Below are 23,428 nucleotides of genomic sequence, written 5' to 3'. Positions count from 1 at the left end.
ACAGAGTTTAACACTCGCTCACGTTCACACACCCGTTAACAAAGCTCGATTGCGAGCGAACAAATCTTGTTCTAAGGATACTGTGGTCTTATAAGCTGGAGGTCCCGGCTTCGATCCTAGGGGGGTTTCGGAGTTAAAATGTCAGAATTTGCTCTGGTCTGGTCTGGTGGGAGGCCTTGGCTAGTTATCACACTGCCGAAAAAGAACCTCCTAGCGATTTTGCGTTCCGGTATGATGCCGAATGGAAACTGATTAGAGATAGGTTTGTATTTAATATGACTTACATTGCAACCTGCGCCGATTGGTACAGGTTGCAGCGACCCTGCTTTCTGAGCCCAAGGCCGTGGGTTCGATTCCCACTACTGGAAACTGTTTGTGTGATGAGCATGAACGTTTTTCAGTGTTTAGGTGTTTATATGAATATTATAAGTATTTATGTATATTATTCTTTGAAAATATTCATCAGTCATCTTAGTACCCATAACACAAGCTACGCTTACTTTGGGGCTAGGTGGCGATGTGTTTTTTGACTTAGTATATTTATAGTATATTTATTTTTATGCTTCGGAATACACGGACTGCTGCAGTGGTTTATATTTACTTAGATATTATAGATAGAGTATATATTTCTATTGCTGCTAGCTACAAAAAATATAAGTAAATTAAATTTTTAAAGTATAGGAATTAATTTTAAATAGCCCAACTCCGTAAAGGTATACGTGCTAACTGGTAGTCGAACTCAGACCATTCATAAAGGAAGCCACAACGCTATCACAGTTTTAAATATAACACGCAACCTCAGAAACGAAATGAGAGATTTTTTTTTATGTTCTATTCCTTGCCGTATCTAAATTACTTACACCTTACTTTTGACCTTTTAACGTGAACCTTGACTCTGAAATTTACTATTTCATTTCTATGTTGCGTGTAGCCCGCTAATAACATTATTGAAATAAAAACATATTTAGGGATGTAAATCTACCGTTGATAGGCTGAATAATGCGTTGGATATTTTGAGCGAAAAGAATGTTAAAATATAAAAGACAAAGGTGACTGACTGACTGACTGAATGATCTAATTCAAAATTCAAATTTCTTTATTCATGTAGGCCTATCACAGGCACTTATGAAGCGTTCATACATATTTGTTAACATAATTGTAACGGGATGGTGATAACTTCGTTCGCCAACTTAAATCTAAAGCTACGAGGGTTCCAAACGCTCTAAGAAGAGCCCACAACAAACTTAGCCGGGTAATTTTTATTTTTTGTTATCACCATCTTCCAGTAAATTTATATTAAGCTATGTAGCTAGAGCAATTCACACCCAAGCTTTTTTATCGTTTAAATAATCCTTAATATTATAATAGGATTTTTCTGAATCTCTCTCTATGAACGCACAGCTCTGACCACTTGACGGATCGGGCTGAAATTTTGCACACAGATAGTTATTACAACGTAGGCATCCGCTAAGTAAGGAATTTAGAAAATTCCAACCCTAAGAGGGTTAAATGGGGGATGGAAGTTTGTATAAAATCCTTCATTTATGAATTAATTTTCCAAGTTACATCCATGAAACTTTGATTTCAGGTTTTCGATTCAAAATAAAGAAATACGTGTTTCATAAATTTTAAAAAATCCAACTCCAAAGGCATCTCAAAGGGGATTAAAAATTTATATGAAAGTTTCTGATTTTTTAAATAATTAACGTTCATATTTTTCTATTAGCAGCAAGACTTTTTAAACCTTTGTAGTTAAAATTTACCAAATCCAAAATTTAACTTAAAGTGAGCGAAGCCGCAGGCAAAAGCTAGTGTTAAAATAAATATTGAATTAAATCTATATTCATGTATTTCAAATAGGCCCTCATTCTAATAGCAACCAGGCTATGGAATTCTCTTCCACACAATTTTAAAAAAATCCATCCCCGAATATGTTCAAATCAACGCTGAAGCAGTACTAAGTATCTGGCTTTTAAATATAATTCATTTATTAGCACATATCTTTATTTATTTATATTACTAGACGGCCGATTGGCGCAGTGTGAAGCGACCCTGCTATCTGAGTCCAAGGCCGTGGGTTCGATTCCCACTACTGGAAAATATTTGTGTGATGAGCATGAATTTTTTTCAGTGTCTGGGTGTTTATATGTATATTCTAAGTATTATACATAATATTTTTCCTAAAAATATTCATCAGTCATCTTAGTAGCCATAACACTAGCTACGCTTACTTTGGGGCTAGATGGCGATGTGTGTATTGTCGTAGTATATTTATTTATTTATCCGTGCCTTACCATAGTCATGAAACCATGTCAGGGCGTAGCAATAAGAAACAGGAACTTTCATTTTGTATGTATATATATTGTGTGCAGTCCACCGAGCCGCACCGGGTCAGCGTGGTGTACTACGGCCTAAACGGTATATGCGCATGTATGTGCATTGTATCTCTGTATTCCATTAGTATCAGTTATTTCTTTAAGTACCCACTCAGCTCGTCTCTTCAATTTATCTCACGTTTGACAGCTTCTGGAAGAAATCTCTTTAGATATAAGTTGTCTTTGTGCAAGTCCTGTAATTTTTATGTTAATTTTGAATTTTTGGTACTAAATAAATAAATAGTTGGTAGTGTGCTCTACATAAGCTTCGGAAGGCGACGATCTCGCTGGCGCAACGGTGAGCGCTATGAATTTAAGTAGGGGGTCCCAGGGGCAGTTCAGGAATGTATAATTTCTGAATTTTCTCTGGTCTGGTCTGGTGGGAGGCTTTGGCCGTGGCTAGTTACCACCTTACCGCCAAAGACGTGCTACAAAGTCAAAAGTCAAAAGTCAAAAATATCTTTATTCAAGTAGGCCCACAGGTGGCACTTTTGATGCGTACATAAGAACCACACGGTAGTGAGATGATGGCGATAACCACATTCGTAAACTTAAAACTAAAGCTACGAGGGTTCCAAACGCGTCCTGGTCTAAGAAGAAGCCCACAACAAACTTAGCCGGGTGTTTTTTTTTTGTTATCACCATCTCACAATGTCAATTTAAATTATTAGAAGAGCAACCTGGTTAGAGCAATAAAAGCGATTTTGTGTTCCGCTGCGATGTCGCGTAGAAACCAATTATTGTTATGACTACCATACTCTCTTACAGGCTAGCCCGCTACCATCTTAGACTGCATCATCACTTACCACCAGGTGAGATTGCAGCTAACAGCTAACTTGTAGTGGAATAACTTGTAGTGTGTTTTAATACACAACATGGTAAACTGGCAATAATGTTCTGTAGTTAACGTACCTAGACTTAATTCTCTGTTAGCATATATTACAAACCTGGGTGGTTTTCTGATGCTAGCTTTAAGTATTTTTTATTTTTTTGGAAACTTTACGTAATAAATAAATAAATAAATAAAAAGGGAAGATTTTACTGAGAAGAAGTCCGCAAAATCTCAGCGATTTAAAAATTTTACAATCATTATTCTGTCGTGCGATAGATTAAAGTGAAACGGTGGGCTTCCAAGCAACCTCGTCATTCAGTAAGAATGAGATAATTCACTAAAATCAGTAAGAATTTATTATATCTATAGTAAATTCGTCAAATCACTGACCTCATCATATTTCCCTGGCGACATAAACGAGTACTGGTTTCCATGTAAATGATTTGCACTACAAATATCATACATTTTTTCACATCGCAAGTGTATGCTAAAGGAAATAAAACTTCTCTAAAAATAACGGTCGTATGTACAATAATTGGTGAACTAAATTATCACTTGTTAACATACAAATAGGTGTTGTTTTCGCTTGCGCGTTAATAAAGTATGTACACAGTTTCAACACCGTCTTCGCTCGTGCGAGCAACACAAACAGACCGTTGAAATTGCGATATGTGTGTATCCTCTTATTCTAGATATTTTATTTTATTCTGAGTCTCAGTAATGAGCGTTTTTATTTTATTCCCGTAAAAATATTAAGTACCGATAAAACTTATTAGTAACTAAGTCATTATTAAAATAAAACCAGATGTATAGGTAAAATAATAATAAAAAAACATGTGTGTACTTATTTATGTACACGCGTTAGAAGATATACTTCTTTGGAAAATCTTTTCATTAATTTTATCTGGCGACTTATTCTACGTTTGTAGATAAGAATATAGTAATGCATTGAAAGCTTTATTATAACGCATTATCCAGTTATCATATTAACGGACCACCAAGTATCACTCAACATTAAAATTTGAGATTTTCGTACAATTGAATTGAAAGTGGTCACTGTCAAACCTCATAGCTAACCTCATGGTGTCGGTTTTTCGTGACGGCGTGCGCGCGCATCGTGGAAATAACCTCTCATTATTTTTCCCCAACGCGCCAAAAGAAGTATAACATCAAAAAAGCAGAATAGGCTTACACTTCGTCAAAAAGCGGCGGAGTACGGCAGTTATATAAAAACCACATTCCTCAATCGGTTTACACGTCACATCGTACCGGAACGATTATTCGCTTAGCGGCGGTCTTTGTCGGTAGCCTGATAACTAGCCGCGTCCAAAGCCTCTCCACAGACCAGACTAGGGAAAAATAAGCAATTATAAGATTTTAAACTAAAACACTTTTTGAAATATCACTTGTTTCAACGGTGAAGGAAAACATCGTGAGGAAACCTGCATACCTGAGAGTTCTGCATAATGAAAGAAAGAAAAATCGTCTTTATTGTCAAAGGTGTGTCCACCAATCCACACTGGGATAACCTGGTGGACTACGGCTTAAACCGTTCTCATTATGGGAGGAAACACGGTTTTTTTTTCTATTTAACTTAAAGTTAGCCCTTACCTGCAATCTCGCCTGGTTGTGAGTGATGATGCAGTCGAAGATGATAGCGGGCTCACCTGTTAGGGAATATGCTACTTAGTCATACCCCTAATAGGTTTCTACGCGGCATCGGAACACTAAATCGCTTAGCGGCACGTCTTTGTCGGTAGGGTGGTAACTAGCCACGGCCAAAGCCTCCCACCAGACAGACACGATTTCTGTAGTTGGCCAGTAATGGGTTGATATAATGAATGATAGAATGAATGAATGAATAAAAGAATGAATGAATGAATGAATGATAGAATGAATCAATGAATGAATGAATAAATGAATGAATGAAAGAATACACTTTTATTGTACACCACAAGAAAAATTTAAAATATTAATTTAGCGCAAAGTATACAATTTGGCGGCCTTATCGCTACATAGCGGGAGCCGGGTCCAACCCGGGAGCTCTAACTTAAAGCCACAGTGCCATCGCTGCGCCACGGAGGTCGTCACAACATACTAGAACTCCTTTCCGCACGGCTGAGCATACTCATAAACGCAAGGCATGTAAACCAGTAACCTGATTCATAGTTCAGTCCGCAGTCAGCGGCCTTGCGGAAATTTCTCTGATTTTCCAGTGTTCCTGTTACCTTGCGAAATCATTCTTTAATTGCGGGGCAACATTTCACGTTGCGAATGACGTAGCGTTGATCACCTGTTACTTTTCTGAGTCACCATCCCTATCCTAATATTATAAATGTCAATGTAAGTTTGTTTGTTACGATTTCACGCAAAAACTACTTCACCGATCCTCATGAAACTTTGTACACATCTTCTTCGAAGTGTAAGAAGTAATATAGGATAGTTTTTATACCGACATTAAGCTCGGTTCCTTTGGGAGAGGGGATGAAAGTATTTGACGATTTTACACCATAACTCCGACAAATTACAACCGATTTAAATAATTATTTTTGTACTATAGAGGTTGTAATATGTGTTTAATTTTTCCCAAACTGTGGTTGGAGATAGAGGACAGAACTCCTCAGCGGACAGCAGCAAACCCGTCATTTAAGGCTTAGCGATACTGAATACTTTAAATTTATTTAGAACTTCAAGTAAATTGAATGCCACATCAAAAAACAAAATCAAATGTAGACGAAGTCGCGAGCAATAGCTAGTTATTAATAAATAGTATAGCTATATGCTATGACCACTGCTGGACTAGCCCTCTCAGCGGGAGGTTTTGCCCATAATCACCACGCTGTACAGGCGGGTTGGTGATCGGAGTGGGTGGTAGTAGTATGGAGGAGGCTGGCTGGAGGGATGGTGACAGGTTACTTATTTGTTATTTAAGAACTACTATTGCGATTTTGGAACTCCCTACAAAATAACTATGTCCAGCAGAGGACTTCGATCGGTTGAAGTGAAGTTCTAAAGCTTTCCTTATTTCCAGATATGGACTCTTGGGTGCGTCAGGTTGCGGGAAGACCACCTTACTCTCCTGCATAGTGGGCCGGCGGAAACTGAACAGCGGCGAGATATGGGTGCTGGGGGGCAAGCCGGGCACCAAAGGTAACTACCCCTACCCCTATATTGTACCTGCCACCTGCCATTTGATAGCATTGTCGGCACTCGGAATAATTGGCGTGATTGTATTTATCCACATAAATCTTAATAACAATGCAAGGCTACCGGTTGAAATCAAGAACATGTTTCTAAAAAAGTTCAAAGTTTAAACGTAAGCTTATAGAGAAGTCCATTTATAATATATTTTTCTACCATAATGTATCTGTTACAGTAAATTAATAAAGTGGGCAAATATTTAAATTTAATTTTACTATAAATTCATATTGGCTATACATTTTATTAAATTGATTAGGATTTTTACAAATACCCTTATAATTAATATTTATTTAATAAATAGTTTTCAAGATACAATTAATCTTATATTTGATAACCAACTAATAGGTTTATATTTTGATTTACTTTTTATCATTTAATTTTATGTTGACATTGTTATAAAACTCTACAGTTTTGATACCTTCATTTTCTGTCATTTTGTATAAAATTAAAAAAAAACCATTTATTATTAATAAAGTGTTATTATAATGTGCATGCCATAGAATGGCAGATTGTAGCATGGAACTTGTTATGTTTTATTTTAAGATAAAAATTTCTGTTAACCTGCAATCACGCAAACAAATATCTGAATTTGGTAATATATCTAGTTAGTGTGATATATAACTAGCAGCTTAAACTATTTTTTCGTAGTAGTAAGATAACGAAAAAGTTGGCGCATTTATAAAAAAACTAAACAATGCTTTCTTAGCTTATTTTTAAATGATTTAAAAGATTTCTCGCAAAAAAATCCCTTTAGGTAGTTTAATTTTATAATTTTTATTAAAGTGTTTTACCTACACGTGTGGAAATGTCGTAGTTATAAATTGGATGCGGTTTAAGTGGGGACTAAAAATAATTTGCGTAATATTCTAAGAAAAGATTTCGCAAGGTTGATCCATCCGTCGTTATTTCGAGAAACATCCTCTAGCGGAAGTGTTCAAATTTAAGTAAATACTCGTTGTAAATCCACTTACATTTCAGTCAACATTTATTTACCTACTAGTTGTCCTGAGTGATATTAATCACGTCAACCCATTACCGGCCCACTACAGAGTACCGCAGGGTGATTACGTATCTCGCGACTACTAGATACGTAATCACTCTGCGGGTCTCCTCCCGCAATGAGAAGGGGTTAAAGCTGTAGTCCACCACGCTGGCCCAGTGCGGATTGGTGGACTCCACATACTTTTAAGAACATTATGTACAACTCTCAGGCATGCAGATTTCCTCACGACGTTTTCCTTCAGCGTGGAAGCATGTGATATTGCAATTACTTAAAAAGCACAAAACTTAGAAAAGTTAGATGTGCGTGCTGGGATTCTAACTCGGCCCCCGAAAGTGAAGTCGAAGGCTTCTTCTTCTTTTTCTGCACCAAATCGCTTCGTTTGAACGTAAAAGTAGGTGACAATTTAAGTTCTATAAATTAAAAAAAAAACCGCAAGTAGGCTGACAAAAAGGCTTTTTAAAGACACATACAGGCTGTTGAATCAAACTTCTATCCCCAGGGTCTGGAGTCCCCGGCAAGCGCGTGGGCTACATGCCGCAAGAGATCGCGCTGTATGGCGAGTTCACCATAAAGGAGACCATGATGTACTTCGGCTGGATCTTCGGCATGGAGACCAGGGAGATCGTGGATAGGCTGCGGTTCCTGCTGGAGTTCCTCGACCTGCCCAGTGAGAACAGGATGGTGAAGAATTTAAGGTGAGTTTTTTTATTTCACTACAAGTTAGCCCTTGACTGCAATCTCAACTGTGGTAAGTAAGGATGCAGTCTAAGATGGTGGCGGGCTAACCCGTTACGGAGTATGGTAGTTATATTGAACCCATATCCCTAATCGGTTTTTACGCGACATCGTACCGGAACGCTAAAGCGACACGTCTTTGTCGGCAGGGTGGTAACTAGCCACGTCTGAAGCCTCTCGACAGACCTGACCGGAGAACATTCGGAAATAATAAATTCCCATATCTCCCCTGCCGGGAATCGAACCATAGTCGCTCCGTTGCGAGGTCGAAGTTCTATTATACGTACAGTTTTTTTTAGTTACACATTCATTTATTTACATTCATTTATTTATATATATTATTTTCATTTATATACTACGACAATACACACATCGCCATCTAGCCCCAAAGTAAGCGTAGTTTGTGTTATGGATACTAAGATGACTGATGAATATTTTTATGATTAATATACACCAATACTTATAATGTACATTATAAACGATCAGACACTGAAAAACATTAATGTTCATCACACAAACAGTTGTGGGAATCGAGCCCACGGCCTTGGACTCAGAAAGCAGGGTCGCTGCCCACTGCGCAAACGGCCGTCAGAATATTATTTGTACTCTTTATTTGTATATCCCAGCAAAGACGTGTCACCAAGTGCTTTAGCGTTTAAGTACGATGCTACATTGACAACGATTGGATTGCTATACTGGTTAAAGCGCAGTTTCGCGGCATTTTTGTTTTATTTTTGTAGAGATTTGCTAAGTTTTTAATTTTAAAATTGTTTGTTTTTTACCCGTTTTAACTAAACCTAGACGATGTCTATAGAAAATAAACGTTTCACCAACTCTAAGTTGATAACTATTCGTGTACGGTTGATGTATGCCTTGGAATCTCCTTAAGTTAGGCGTTACCTTTTTAGGCATTGCCTAGTTCATCGTTAGTGAAAACGGGAATTAGTGTTTGTCATTTTGACATATTTATTTACTAGCTGCTTTCTTCGTTTATTTATTCTACGTATTAATTCTATCCGAAATTAAATGAAACAATTTACAAAGAAATAAATTACTCCAAAATATAAATAAAAAATACCTTTTGGTATTTCCTTGTTAGCACAAAAATACAGTCTTATCGCTTAAAATTAAAAGTGAAAGTCAAAGTCAAAAATATCTTTATTCAAGTAGACCCATAGATGGCACTTTTGATGTGTACAATACACGTAAAATGTAAGCTTAAGATCCGTTCTACACATTCTACACACAAACAGGTATCAATAACCTCCAAGGAGAATGTGACTGTGTTTTGTGATTTCGTTTTCACTATTTACCCACAGATCCCTAATTCGCAATCATAATTACTTTTAGCTGAGCTCCATTGAAGGATGTTTACTCAATCGTCTGTTTCCTCATATAATATGAGGATATTGTTTTTATATGTCCGGAAAAATTGTAATAATAACGACTTGAAAATTGTATGCAAAAAAAAATTAACTGCCTTTTCGGTCTAGAGGTTAGCTTGTTCGACTATGGATTACGATTTTTGGGTTTGATTCTCGAGTCGTGCTCTGTACCTCAGAGAGCGCTTTAAGCAATCGATGCCGGCTATTATCACTACCGCACCCCCAATTGCATCATCACTTAGCAGCAGGTGAGATTGCAGTCAAGGGCTAACTTTTAGTGGATTCAAAAATAATTTGAAGCTATGTGCGTTTTAAATTTAACCAATTAAATATCACTTGCTTTACCGTTGAAGGAAACCATCGCGAGGAAACCTTTTTAGTAAAAAGTAGCCTCTGCGTTTCTTCAAACTCCACACCAAAAATCAAGTCGTACTATGTCTTTTTTAAAGGGTGTAAAGGAAGTACAAACAACCAAGCACACAGCATTTATAATATTAGAAAGGATGGATTTATTAAATAACAGGTTCGAAAGGGACGTGTGAGCTAGAATCGTGTTTATAAAATACTATAATTGTCCTGAAAATACTATTATACCAGTTACGACTACGTTCTAATTAATACGTTAATTTGTAGAAAAATAGAAAAAAAAAAATTTTGAGTTATGTGCGTTTTTAATTTAACCAATTAAATATCACTTGCTTTACCGGTGAAGGAAACCATTGCATCGTGAGTAAACCTTTTTAGTAAAAAGTAGCCTCTGCGTTTTTTCAAACTCTACACCGAAAATCAAATCGTACGGATTTTTAGCTAGGGCGTAAAGGAAGGACACAAAAAGGTATTGGAGAGGGACGTGTGAGCTATAATCTTGTTTATTAAATACTATCACTCTCCTGAAAAAAACTATTATGCCAGTTACGATCCCGTTCTTTGAGTTTCAGAATGTGGTAGATAACAAAAAACAAAATGTAAATTACGCTATTGGTTTATTTTTTTGAGTGTTATTTTATTACTTGTTTTACAAAGTGTTCGTTAATTGCCGCTGAAAGGCATTTGTCCCTAATGACATCTAAATTGATGGAAATAATTATGAATGACTTGTAAATTATTTATCATTAAAGTATTATTTTATTTATAAGTTTCCTGTTTCTGTATTTATATAATGCATCCCTTCCCTACTGATATTATAAATAGTGTTGCCCAAATGCAAGAACAAGACGAGACTTAGCCAGTCTTGGTCTTGGTCTTGCGCCAATACACCTGGTCTTGGTCTTGGTCTTGGTCTTGCGCTCCCAGTCTTGGTCTTGGTCTTGGTCTTGCAGCAAGAGTCTTGCAAGTCTTGCAATTACCTATTAGTCTATTACTATTTATTAAAGTTTACTTTAAATCTTAGAAAAACGTATTAGAATTGGAACATTGTGAGCTTGAATTAACATAGCCATAGTAAAGATCAAGCAGATTAATAAATAACTGAAGATTTGATAAGAAATTCGAAAAATCAACTGACCTATATGTCGTTTTCCATGGAAGTAACTGTTTCTTAATAAACATTTATGATTTATAAGCTTACATTTGCTAAAACATGTAAAAAAACAAATTAATTACAATAACTTGACTGTATTTTAAAGAACAATACTTATCTGTCTAGAAAGAGATTGAACCCTCAACTTATAAGAAATTTAATAAAAGAGTTTTACGATTTATCATTTATTTGAATAAAAAATAAAATACAACACAAATCAACAGCTTTATCATTAGGTTATGATACTTTATATCAATTCTTTTGACCAAGAATTAATACAAAGTAACCATCTGGCTGACTCATCACTTAACCTATTTCTATGTTTTCTAATTACTAATGATGCTTTAGAAAATAACCTCTCAGCAGGTACTGAAGTTGCAGGTATTGAGAGAAAATCACGGGCCATTTTCGATAAAATCGGATACTCTGTCTCATGCGTCCTCCACCAATCTAAAATCACCAATCTGAAACTTATTTATTCTTTGGAACACCTGTAGGTACTCTTAAAATTCGAAATTATTTTGCATGAATAGTGTCAAATGTTAAGATTTCGGCGCGGCGGCAACGATTGTTTTAGATTTCAAAAGAAGCCGCCGGCGCGTGTATCATAACCATGTACTTCCGAAAAGCGGCAAATTTCTTTGAGAAGTAAGTACAAAACCTTTGATGCCGCATTATCAAAGTGCCGATGGTTAAAACATAACTATGCATGCACTCAGTTTGATTTTAATAGATATTTTTTTATTCGCTATGTTTATGGTATTAGTCGTAATGCGCATAGGTCCAGTTTTTCATATTCTTTGATATAGTTTTTTGCGTCTCAAAGAATTCCTAAGCGTACCTACCTACCTATACACCGAACTGTTACACCTAACTACTCCGTGAAATAGCGCTAAGTCCTAGCTGCAAGACGCAAGAGTCTTGCAGGCTATGTCTTGTTCTTGCTCAAGTCTTGCACGGTCAGTCTTGGTCTTGGTCTTGCTAAAAATACGCGGTCTTGTTCTTGGTCTTGGTCTTGCAAAAACGCAAGAACAAGACCAAGACTGCAAGACCAAGACTGAATTTGGGCAACACTAATTATAAATGTCAATGTAAGTTTGTTTGTTACGCTTTCACGCAAAAATTACTTAACCGATCCTCATGAAACTTTGTACACATTCTTGGAAGTGTTAGAAGTAATATAGGATACTTTTTATCCCGACATTAAGCTCGGTTCCTTTGGGAGAGGGGATGAGTGTTTGACGATTTTACACTATAACTCCGACAAATTATAACCGATTTAAATAATTATTTTTGTACTATATAGGTTATAAAATGTGTTAATTTTGCCCAAACTTTGTGTAGATCTGATCAATGTGGTTGGAGATAGAGAACAGAACTCCTCAGCGGACAGCAGCAAACCCCTCATTTAAGGCTTAGCGATACTGAATACTTTAAATTTTTTTAGACTTACAACTAAATTGAATGCCTGATATCAAAATACAAAATCAAACGCAGGTGAAGTCGCGGGCAACAGCTAGTATAAATATAATTGGAATCTCGGAATCGGCTACAACGATTTTCATGAAATTTAGTATACAGGGGGTTTCGGGGGCGATAAATCGATCTAGCTAGGATTCTTTTTTAGAAAATGTCATTTTATTTTTGTTTTCCGGTAATAATCGATTTTGTGCAGACGAAGTTGCACGGGTCAGCTAGTTTATTTATTAATTGTTATTAGGTACACAAAACAGGTAATAACTAAAGGTAGGTCTAAATATAAGTAATAACAAGTTTTGTGCTAAGCTAAAACCCAAAGTATGTGTACACAACTTGGAATTGAATTAAACAAAGAGTAAAAATAATATTAAAGTTGAAAGAAAAAAAAAACCCTTATATTTATAATTCCTAAAGTTATGTGGAATAGTGCTTAATAATTTGATTTTTGTAAATATATATCCTTTTGTTAAAAATGACAATATTACGTTTACTTGTTACTTAAACATTATAAAGGCGGCACATGCGAACGATGGGATTGAAAATGTAGTATTGTTCTTATAGACACTTAGGACTTAGGTTTATAATATTTTAATCTGGTGTTAACGCGAGTATTTATAGTAATGAGCGAGAGTAAGACGGAAGAATCAATAAGCTATTATTTAAGCTTTCTAGTTTTGAGTCCACAGCGGATTATAGAGATATCTATTACTAATCAAATTAGAAATTTAAAGATCCGTTAAGCAATGTTACATTTCAACCGAACAAATATCTTCATTGCCTATTCATAAAGTATAGCTGTATACATTATTTTCACAAAGGATTCTTAATGATCGGAGGTATTTTTTACATATATTGTAACATACGTCATACTCTTGGTATTTGTGTTAATTATTTAATGAATTAATTGAAGGTTCTGGGATTTACAATATTTAAATATATACTATATGTATATATAAAAAGTACAGCTTTTTTCGTATATGACTCATTTTCGAACGTTAATATAGCGTTAAAAAATCCATCCGGTTAAAGTAATAAAAATCGGTTTCCACGCGATATCGCACCGGAATACAAAATCGCTTAGCGGCACGTCGTTGTTGGTTGGGTGGTAGCTACGGCCGAAGCCTCCCGCCAGACTAGACCAGAGGAAAGTCAGAAATTCTGGATTTGTCCCTGCCGGGAATCGAATCCGGGACCTCCTACTTAAGTTCACAGTGCTCACCGTTGCGCCAGGGAGGCAGGGAGGCGCATCGTCTTCTCCGATCTCTGTCACAAAAAGCTATTTAATAAACTCTTTCCCCTAATCGTTAACTATGCGGTACCGAATGTGAAATTACTTGGCGGCATGTCCATATCGGTGGGGTTTAACTAGCCACGGCCGAAACCTCCCACAAGACAATGTTAGAAATGTTACATCAAATTTAACGCGAGTAAGTACCAGGAGCGCATACAGTTTAAAGATCAAATTCTGCGAGTTTTGCTTTAATGACAAATATACCGTCACTTCCGAGCGTTTACGCAAAAGATAGCTATTATGCCTACTTGGCTGTAAACTGGTTTTATGAGGAAACATAAGGTGCCAGAGGTAAGAGGCTTAAACAAACTGAAACGGGTTATAGCGCCCAATGTCACTAGAATATTTTTTTAGACGAGTACAGTGGTGTTCTTTAGAAAATCATAATATACACTTAACTTAGCTTACTGACCTTCGCATACTATACCGACTTTGACGACCTCTCTGGCACTGTAGTGAGTTTATGGTCTTGCTGTAGAAACTGTACGAACTTGCAGGGGAAGATTACCAGTTTTTTCACTTAATTCGTTACGTGACTACGCATTATGCCCCAACATTTCGCGCATTCTCGTTGCTCAGTAATCTGATTGCTTAGCACCAACAAATTGACAAATTTAATATACGAGTAAGTTTAGCTAATATAAATATTGATCTGCTCTAGAGGCATTATGAAGAGAGGAAATAAGGGTTTACGCCCATGGCCATCTGCTCTGTCATTCAATTAAATAAATAAACATACTACGACCATACACATCGCCATCTACGGCCAAAGAAAGCGTAGCTTGTGTTGTCCAGTACCCATAACTTTTGTCATACTAAGATAAATAATAAATATTTCTGCTTCTGCCCGCGACTTCGTATGCGTGGACTTCAGAATTGTTTCTAAAGCTTCGTTCGTTAAAAATTAAATCCTACCGTGGGAACTATGAATGAATGAATGAAAATACTTTTATTGCACACCAAAAAGTACATAGAAAAAAAAGAAAAGTATAACAAAACAACGTATACAATTAACAACTATTACTATTTGAAACTATTTGAGAGATCAAAATAGAAAGTATATGTCCTTTTCCATAGCATAGGTGACATTCATACCAAATTCCAAACTCTCTGCCCGCGGCTTAGCTCGTAAACAATTTTTATCTCATTTTCTCTCGTGAACTGCTTAAGGAATCGGAATAAAAGGTAGCCTATGTTCCTTTTCATGTCAAAGGCTACATGCATGAGAAATTTCATCCAAATCCGTTCAGCCGTTTTTGCGTGAATGAGTAACAAACATCCACACTTTCACATTTATTGCAATTATAATTTAATATATAAACTATACTATACTTAAAAGAAGTAGGAACAAAACACATTTCAAAAAATAAGTAACATCGGTTCAGCAGTTTCGAAATTCATCCCGGAGTTCATCATATACAGTTAAGCACTGAAAAACATTAATGTTCATCACACGAAAATTTTCCAGTTCTGGGCATCGAACCCACAGCCGTGTACACAGAAATGGTCGCCGACCACTGCGCCAATCGGCCGCAGGTTAAATTAAGGTAGACGTAAAGATAGCCAAGAATATTTCGTTGTACTGCAACAAAGTGTCGATCTGACTCCGCCGTGTTACGTAAGACGCGGTCGCCTGGTGGGCATTTCTCACTTGCTCAACATGTCGACATAACATTGCCGGATACGGATCAAATCTAGAACGCTATTATATTACTCGCTAAAACGTTACGAGCATATACTTGCCGCATTATGACGTGTATATTTATTTGATTCAATTAGAACGGAAAAATCTACATATTACACATATTTGATTTACATATATAGAAAAATAAGTAAAATAGGAAGTAGCGGTTTCCGTATTTGAAATAAGTAAATTTCTCGTTGGTGATAGCCCAATGGGTAGGAGCTCGACTTCACTTTCGGGGGGCCGAGTTCGAATCCCAATACGCACCTCTAACTTTTCAAAGCGATGTGCTTTGATTTTCTGGGATAAAAAGTCAGTGTTCAGTTCCGTCGCGTTCAACTAACTTTACTTAGGGCGTAAATAAGGACAAAAAAAACAAACACTCTTTCGCATTCATAATATTAGTATTATAGCAGCATGAGATAAAGCCCACTAAACTGCTGCTAAAATAAATATAGTGGGTCTAAAGCCCTCTCTCTCTATCTCTCCTAAGAGAGAGGAGGTTGTCCCAAGACCATATTCGTCAATAGACTGATGGTAAAGTAAATAAAATAAATAAATAAATAAATATACTACAACAATACACACGGGTACTGATGAATATTTTTATGAATAATATACATAATTACTTAGAATATACATATAAACACCCAGACACAGAAAAACATTCATGCTCATCGCACAAACATTTTCCAGTTGTGGGAATCGAACCCACGGCCTTGGACTCAGAAAGCAGGGTCAGTGCAAACTGCGCCAATCGGCCGTCAAAGTGAAATGGGAAACTAAAGCGAATCCATTACAATAACACCACGCGTCTCAGCTACTAATAACTACTCATTACTTGACAATGAGAGTGACAAATCGAATTTTCCGCTAGATGCACGGCCACGGCCTCGTCGCCTCAGCGGGTTTGCGATAAGCGGTAAACAAATTAAGGGTAAGATATTAAACGCACAATGTCAGATAAAATCCAAAACAAGTTTGAACATGCACGCACTGCGAGAAATATATCGCGTATTTTTGACGATGGTAAACAAAATCGGTGATAGCTCATTGGGTAGGAGCTCGACTTCCCTTCCCCCGGAAGTTCGAAAGTGTTCTGAGTTCGAGTCTCAGCTCGCACCTCTAACTTTTCAAAGTTATGTGCGTTTTAAGTAATTAAAAAATCACTTGCTTCAACGGTGAAGGAAAACATTGTGAGGAAACCTGCATGCCCGAGAGTTCTACATAATGTTCTCAGAGGTGTGTGGAATCCACCAATCCGCACTAGGCCAGTGTGGTGGACTACGGCCTTAACCCTTTCTAATTGTGGGAGGAGACCAGTGCTCTCTAGTGGTTGATGGGTTGATGATGATGATGAAACATAATTAGATACACGCACCAAAGTTGAATTTCTGCGGTAATAAATCCGTCGTTTGATACAAATTTTACGCATATGAAATGTTGCGTGCGAATATTCATATCGTATAAAGTTTTGTTGCAAGGACATAATCGATTAAACAAAAGTTCCTGTTATTAATTTATAATTATAAATCTACAAATATGAACAGGTTATTGACTTTTAATGACTTGACTTGGTTATTTGTATTTTTTTTAAAGTCAACGATATCTTATTGGTCGCTAAGTAAAAATAAGGTTGCCTCAATACACTGTGTTGCTTTTCATCACGTTTATTCTTCTGTACTTTTGTGTGGTGTATAAAGTATTTATAATAAGGATTTTTTTATTATAAAACATTTTTAATTAATTTATTTTTATAAACTATATAGTAGCCGTTGCCCGCATTCTCCGTCTGTATTTATTACCGTTTTAAACAAATACTGTGGGAACTGTTTATTTTACAGAGAAAACTAGTAGCCTATATTACTTGCCGTCCTTTAAACTAACTCTATGTCGAAAATCAAGTTTTAGGTTTCTTAATTGGGGCGTGAAGCAAAGACAGACAAATAATCAAACACACTTTAAAATTTAAAAATGATAGATGGATTTACACATTAAAAAAAGACGAAATAAATTAATACCTACTACAAAAAAACAAAATTAAAAATTCGCAAAGGCTGAAAAGACCGCAGCATTGTTAAGTTTTTTGGCGTGAGGCGATCTCCTGCAGACTACTCTAATGTAGGGATTTATTTTTACAATACATAATTTTTTTTTATTTTTACATCGCCCTCTAGCCCCAAATTAAGCGTAGCTTGTATGTTATGGGTACTAAGATAACTGATAAATAATATAAGGTCTACATAAATACTTATATTATACAGATGAACACAGAGACACTGAAAAACATGTTCATCACACAAACATTTTTCAACTGTGGGAATCGAACCCACAGCCTCGGACTCAGAAAGCAGGGTCACTGCCCAGTGCGCCAATCGGCCGTCGAAAGTAAGGAAGTACGGATTTTCGTCAAATAACTCTTTTAAATTCTATACGTATTTTACATAGTTACAGCTTTCTCCTGTCAAACCGCTTGTAAGACAAGGCGATGGCCCAGCGCAGTTTACGAACCGTAGCGAAAAGCCAGTGGTTACCAGTGTTTACGCTTTTCATTGTTCATTGGAACAGCTGTAGTGGTCAACGCACGGGACAGATAGACAAAGATGCATAGCTTACAGCTATCGTTTGAATTAGTCATGGGAAACTCAGCAGTATTGTGTTTGAGATTTTATGTTTCTTTGTCACTTGTACTTTATGTATACAACGTGTAAATGAAAACTGAAATTATACTTCACATGCTTTAGAGGTACATTATAACTGTCTCTGTGACTTATCTGTGACACCGAAAACCTAATAGTTTTTGAGTTAATCACTGACATATTTTTTACTGAAAGAAATCGGATACGTCTCTAACATCACATGCAAAATTAAAACCATGTGACTCCTGTCACTTAATTAGGTATGTGTAGCGTAAATTAGGTACTATGCACGTATCGGTCTTTTATCTTCAATAGGGTTGTCATAAATAAACACTTAGAATGTTTTGAATACGTTTGTATAGAAAAATAAAAAATGCTCCATTGGATTTAATATTTTTACAGGGTGATTCCTTATGTAATATACTCATGCATCCTTAAATTTTATTTCGTAATTCGGTTAAACGTTGTATAGTTATTTTTCTTGTTCCACTACAAGTTAGCCCTTGATCGCAGTATCTGATAATAAAGTCTAAGATGGGAACGGGCTAGCATGTTTGGTTACAGGTACGGCAGTTATATTTAACTCATATCCTTATAGGTTTCCACGCGACATAATATAAATAAATAAAATAAAAAAGCCTTTTATTATCCCTTGATTGAAAATAAAAACAAAAAAAACATAATAAATATAAAATCAGATAAGAATATAAGCTTTTGCAAATTTGTTACGTTAGATAAAAAAAATTAGCGGCACGTCTTGGTCGGTAGGGTGGTAACTAGCCACGGCCGAAGAGAATTCAGAAATGATAAGTTCTTAAATCCCGGGACCTTCCAGTTATAACCAAAGCTCTCGCCGCTGCGCCAGGTATGTCGTTAAAACTATATAATTGTTTTTTTAATTTCACTACAAGACTCATGCCACCCACTACCATCTTAGACTGCATCCAGGTTAGAATGCAGTCAAGGGCTATCGTGTAGAGGAATAAAAAAAACATTCTTTAAGTTACCAGCAATGCGGTTCTATGCTTTTAAACCCTCCCATGAGAGAGCACGTTAATGTGCTTATTATGATTATATGTCATAATATAACTCTTTTTTTTTTTATAATAATGGACTAAAAACAAGGCTTCACTAAGCAAGGCATGCTATGCACACGTCCTGCAACATGCCGCCCTGTGTCCATCAATTTTAGGCGTAGGTGTTAAGATAGATAGATAGATAGATAAAGTCTTTATTACAATATATATATAAGATGCGGAAAGGCGGTCTTATCGCTTTAAGCGAACTCCTCCAGACAACACTTGTTAAGCCTCATTGTTGCGTTAAGCCACATGTGCCAGTAATTACAGCGGCAACCACGCCCTTCTGGCCGGAACACAGCAACAATGCTGCTTAGCGGCAGAAACAAGCCAGGCGGCAGTACTTCCCCGGACGAGCAATAACACAATTCCTCTAACAATTATTTTACCGCGGCCACCGACTTGACTTTCAAAACCAAATCATACCTATGACGTTAAACACTTTTTACAACACTGCAAAAAACATTGCCACCGCCATTTTGCGCTAATTAAAAACACTAACAGTGCTTCGTTTTTTTTGTTCTTCTGCGCAGTAAAAAACAATCACGCCTGATGCACATACCTAATGTTATACCGTCTTTTTTGGGTTTCATTACTTGAAGCTGACTGGAATTGTATGTTTATTTATTTAATTTATCCAGGAATAACACAGGCGTATTAACTATATACCTAATACTAGCTGACCCCAGCGCCATCTGTCGGGCTGATTTTTGAATCTAAACCATCCAGGGTGCCACCCAAACGCATACCAAAAAATTCATTCAAATCGGTCCAGCCGTTTAGGAGGAGGTCAGTGACATACACACGCACACAAGAAATATATATATAAAGATATTTAATTTGAATTAATATAAATAAATAAATAAATATATTACGACAGCACTCACATCGCCATCCAGCCCCAAAGTTAGCGTAGCTTGTGTTATGGGTAAGATGACTGTCGAATATTTTTATGAATAGTATACATAAATACTTATAATATACAGATAAACACCCCAACACTGAAATACTTTTATGTTCATCACACAAATATTTTCCAGTTGTGGGAATCGAACCCACGACCTTTGACTCAGAAAGCAGGATCGCTACATACTGCGCCAAACGGCCCTCAAAACTACAGCCTGTACTTAATAACAGAATTTGTTAACCAAGCCAAATTACAAACCTGCAGGCCAATTCTGAATCTCAGTTAAAACGTTTTGCGGTGATAGTTATGCTATGTTATGTTATATTATGGCATGTAATAATAATGATAATAAAAATAATTCCTTATTTGGAAATTATGACCCATCTATATTATATAACAGAATAAATAAAAACAGTGATAATAAAAAAAAAATGATAATAATAAGAATAAATATTGAAGACATACTTCTTTTGGCGCGTTGGGGAAAAATGATGGGAGTAAACTTTTACGATGCGCGCGCACACCGTCATGAAAAACCGACACCCTGAAGTTGGATATAACACTCTGAAGTTTGACAGGGTACAATTTTAATTGTCAAAGTCTGCGGGCTCATTCCGGTGATTTCATTGATTCAATTGTACATAAATCTCAAATTTTAATGTTGAGTAAAACTCAGTTGCTCGTTAATAAGTATTCCAAATTTAATTACTTATGTTTATTATGTCTATTTCTTTAATTATGTAGAAATATTTTTTTCTTTGTGATATTTAAATAAACTTTATTAAAGTAGATTATGCGTTATAATTAAACTTTCAATGTATTGACCTTTTTTATTTTTGTTAGTGTAGTTTTTTCTACAAACGTAGAATAAGGTGAAAGATAACATTTTGGAAAACGTTCTTATCTTACGCCAAAGCGAAAACATAAACATAACTTCTAACGCGTGTATATAATTACACACATGTTTTTTATAACTTATTAAGTATAATTGAAATCAATAATAAAATAAAATGAAAAAGCCTTTTATTTTTCGTTTACTTAATATTTATTGTTATAAATGTTAGTTTATAACAAGAACCCCAGATTGGGTAGAGGCGAATTTAAATCAATAAATGATATGAAATTAAAAATAATAATATCAGTAATGTTATGTTTTGTTTCCCCCAGCGGTGGGCAGCAGCGGCGCGTGTCGTTCGCGGTGGCGCTGATGCACGACCCGGAGCTGTTGATCCTGGACGAGCCCACGGTGGGCGTGGACCCTCTGCTGCGCCAGTCCATCTGGACGCATCTGGTTCGCATCACCAGCTCGGGAGACAAGACCGTCATAATCACCACGCACTACATCGAGGAGGCGCGCCAGGCGCATTGTGTGAGTTACATTCTCTATTCCTAAAAGAGTATTAACTCGACTGTGAGATGGTGATAGCAAAAAAAACCTGGTTTGTTTGTTGTTGGCTCTTCTTAGACTCACCTCGTTAGGAACCCTTCTAGCCTTAGTTTTAAGTTAACGAATGCAGTTATTACCATCACTAACATTAGTGTTAACATGTTAAATGTATGAACGCTTCATAAGTGCCAGTGATAAGGTCTACATGAATAAAACATTTTTGAATTTGAATTTGACTGCTGAAGACCTCCTTTTCAACTGACTTCTTAAAAAAAAGGAGCTTTTCAAATCGAATGTATGTATGTTTATTTTTTCTTTTTTTTGTAAATTTGTTGCGCAATTACTCCGCTATTTATATTTTTTTTGTTTTAAATATGACACACGTATTATAAAAAAAAAAAACATTTGAACCTGTTTATTTTAGTATAAAAAATAAATTCATGTTTACTCGATTACATTACGCTAATCTTAATTATGGAAGTTTTTTGCGCTAGCTTGTTAATTTAAAAGTAAGGAAAAAAAAGAAATTTCCATAATGTTAAGCCTTGTGGTTTGTGTATGTAATAGGAAGTCGTACAATTTTAATTTGGTGAAGATCTTTTGGTAGGATCATGGAAAAATCGAGGGATTCAAATATTATCCCGCGGGTTCGTTCGGTTTTTTTTTAGTTTTACATGAAACCTGCGGGAACCGTACATTTTAACGGGATAAAAGTCAGCCTATGTGTTAAATGATTGTTTATTCCACGGTATAAACAATCTCTATTCCAAAATTCAGTCAAAATGGTTCAGTAGTTTTTGCGTGAAAGAGTAACAAACATACATCCATCCATCCCTGCAAACTTTCGCATATATAATATTAGTAGGATTTGCAAGCTATTTATGATTGTCACAATAAAGGAGCTGCAATAATTAACTAATCGATAAGGATTTACCTAAAAATATTCCATTTAATAAAGTATCGAGTTAATATCTATTTATTTATTTATTTATGTATTTTATTTATTATACATCTTGTTAGTACGGCAGGGCCACTTACACTAACTAGATAGAACTACGTTATTTATGGATAACTATAAGACAAATGAATTAAAGATGACATTATAAAAGACATGTCATTAATATAGTGTTTATTATATATTATATTTTACAATATTTCTAGCTGTTGCCCGCGACTTCGTCTACGTATACAACGCAGACGAAGTCGCGGAAAACGTGTTTTGTTGTGGCATTCAATTTAGTTGTACTTCTATAAAAAATTAAAATTTGGTATTCTTTTAAAAAAACTGGTGTAGTTTCCAAAAAGTAAGTTTTCAATTCACATAGTAATGCTCTCTTAAAAGAACTGTCTGATCAGTCTTAGCTCCTTCTATCACTTACAAGAAAATAGTAATCGTTAAAGGAAGAATCGAAATCGCATTGTTAGTTGATTCTTATACTGAAGGTTAACGAAGGACATTTCTAACATTTTTTATTAAGTCGCAGCACTGAAGTCCTCAGAAAAGTGACAGAAATTATGTATTCAATATCGCTAAGCCTTAAATGATGGGTTTGCTGCTGTCCGCTGAGGAGTTCTGTCCTCTATCTCCAACCAAATTCATCAGATCTACACAAAGTTTGGGCAAAATTAAACACATATTATAACCTCTATAGTACAAAAATAATTATTTTAATCGGTTATAATTTGTTGGAGTTATGGTGTGAAATCGTCTAACACTTTCATGCCCTCTCCAGAAGGAACTGTGTGTAATGTCGGGATAAAAATATCGGGTAGAGAGCTTTGAAATTTGGTATGCATGTCACCTATGCTATGGAAAAGGACATGTACTTTCTATACCCATCTCTCAAATATTTCCCGTGGTAGGACTAAAAATTTTTAACGAACGAAGCTTGTAAACAATTCTGAAAACCAC

At 35.9% G+C, this 23,428-nt stretch overlaps 1 protein-coding gene across 2 annotated transcripts in view; it reads left to right on the top strand.

Annotated features, from left to right (window-relative positions):
* The window catches only part of LOC120634146 (ABC transporter G family member 23), a 131,079-nt gene that overhangs the window by 89,055 nt on the left and 18,596 nt on the right, over positions 1 to 23,428 (top strand). For both annotated transcript variants that reach the window (XM_039904560.1, XM_039904561.1), the window contains 3 exons: positions 6,239 to 6,357; positions 7,911 to 8,106; positions 21,297 to 21,498. In XM_039904560.1, the coding sequence (XP_039760494.1) occupies positions 6,239 to 6,357; positions 7,911 to 8,106; positions 21,297 to 21,498 (517 nt within the window). The remainder of the gene's footprint in view (positions 1 to 6,238; positions 6,358 to 7,910; positions 8,107 to 21,296; positions 21,499 to 23,428) is intronic.

This window comes from Pararge aegeria, chromosome 23 (genome assembly GCF_905163445.1).
Source record: "Pararge aegeria chromosome 23, ilParAegt1.1, whole genome shotgun sequence".
Lineage (NCBI taxonomy): Eukaryota > Metazoa > Arthropoda > Insecta > Lepidoptera > Nymphalidae > Pararge > Pararge aegeria.
Note: the sequence above shows the minus strand (reverse complement) of the source record. Positions and strands in the feature narration are given on the sequence as shown.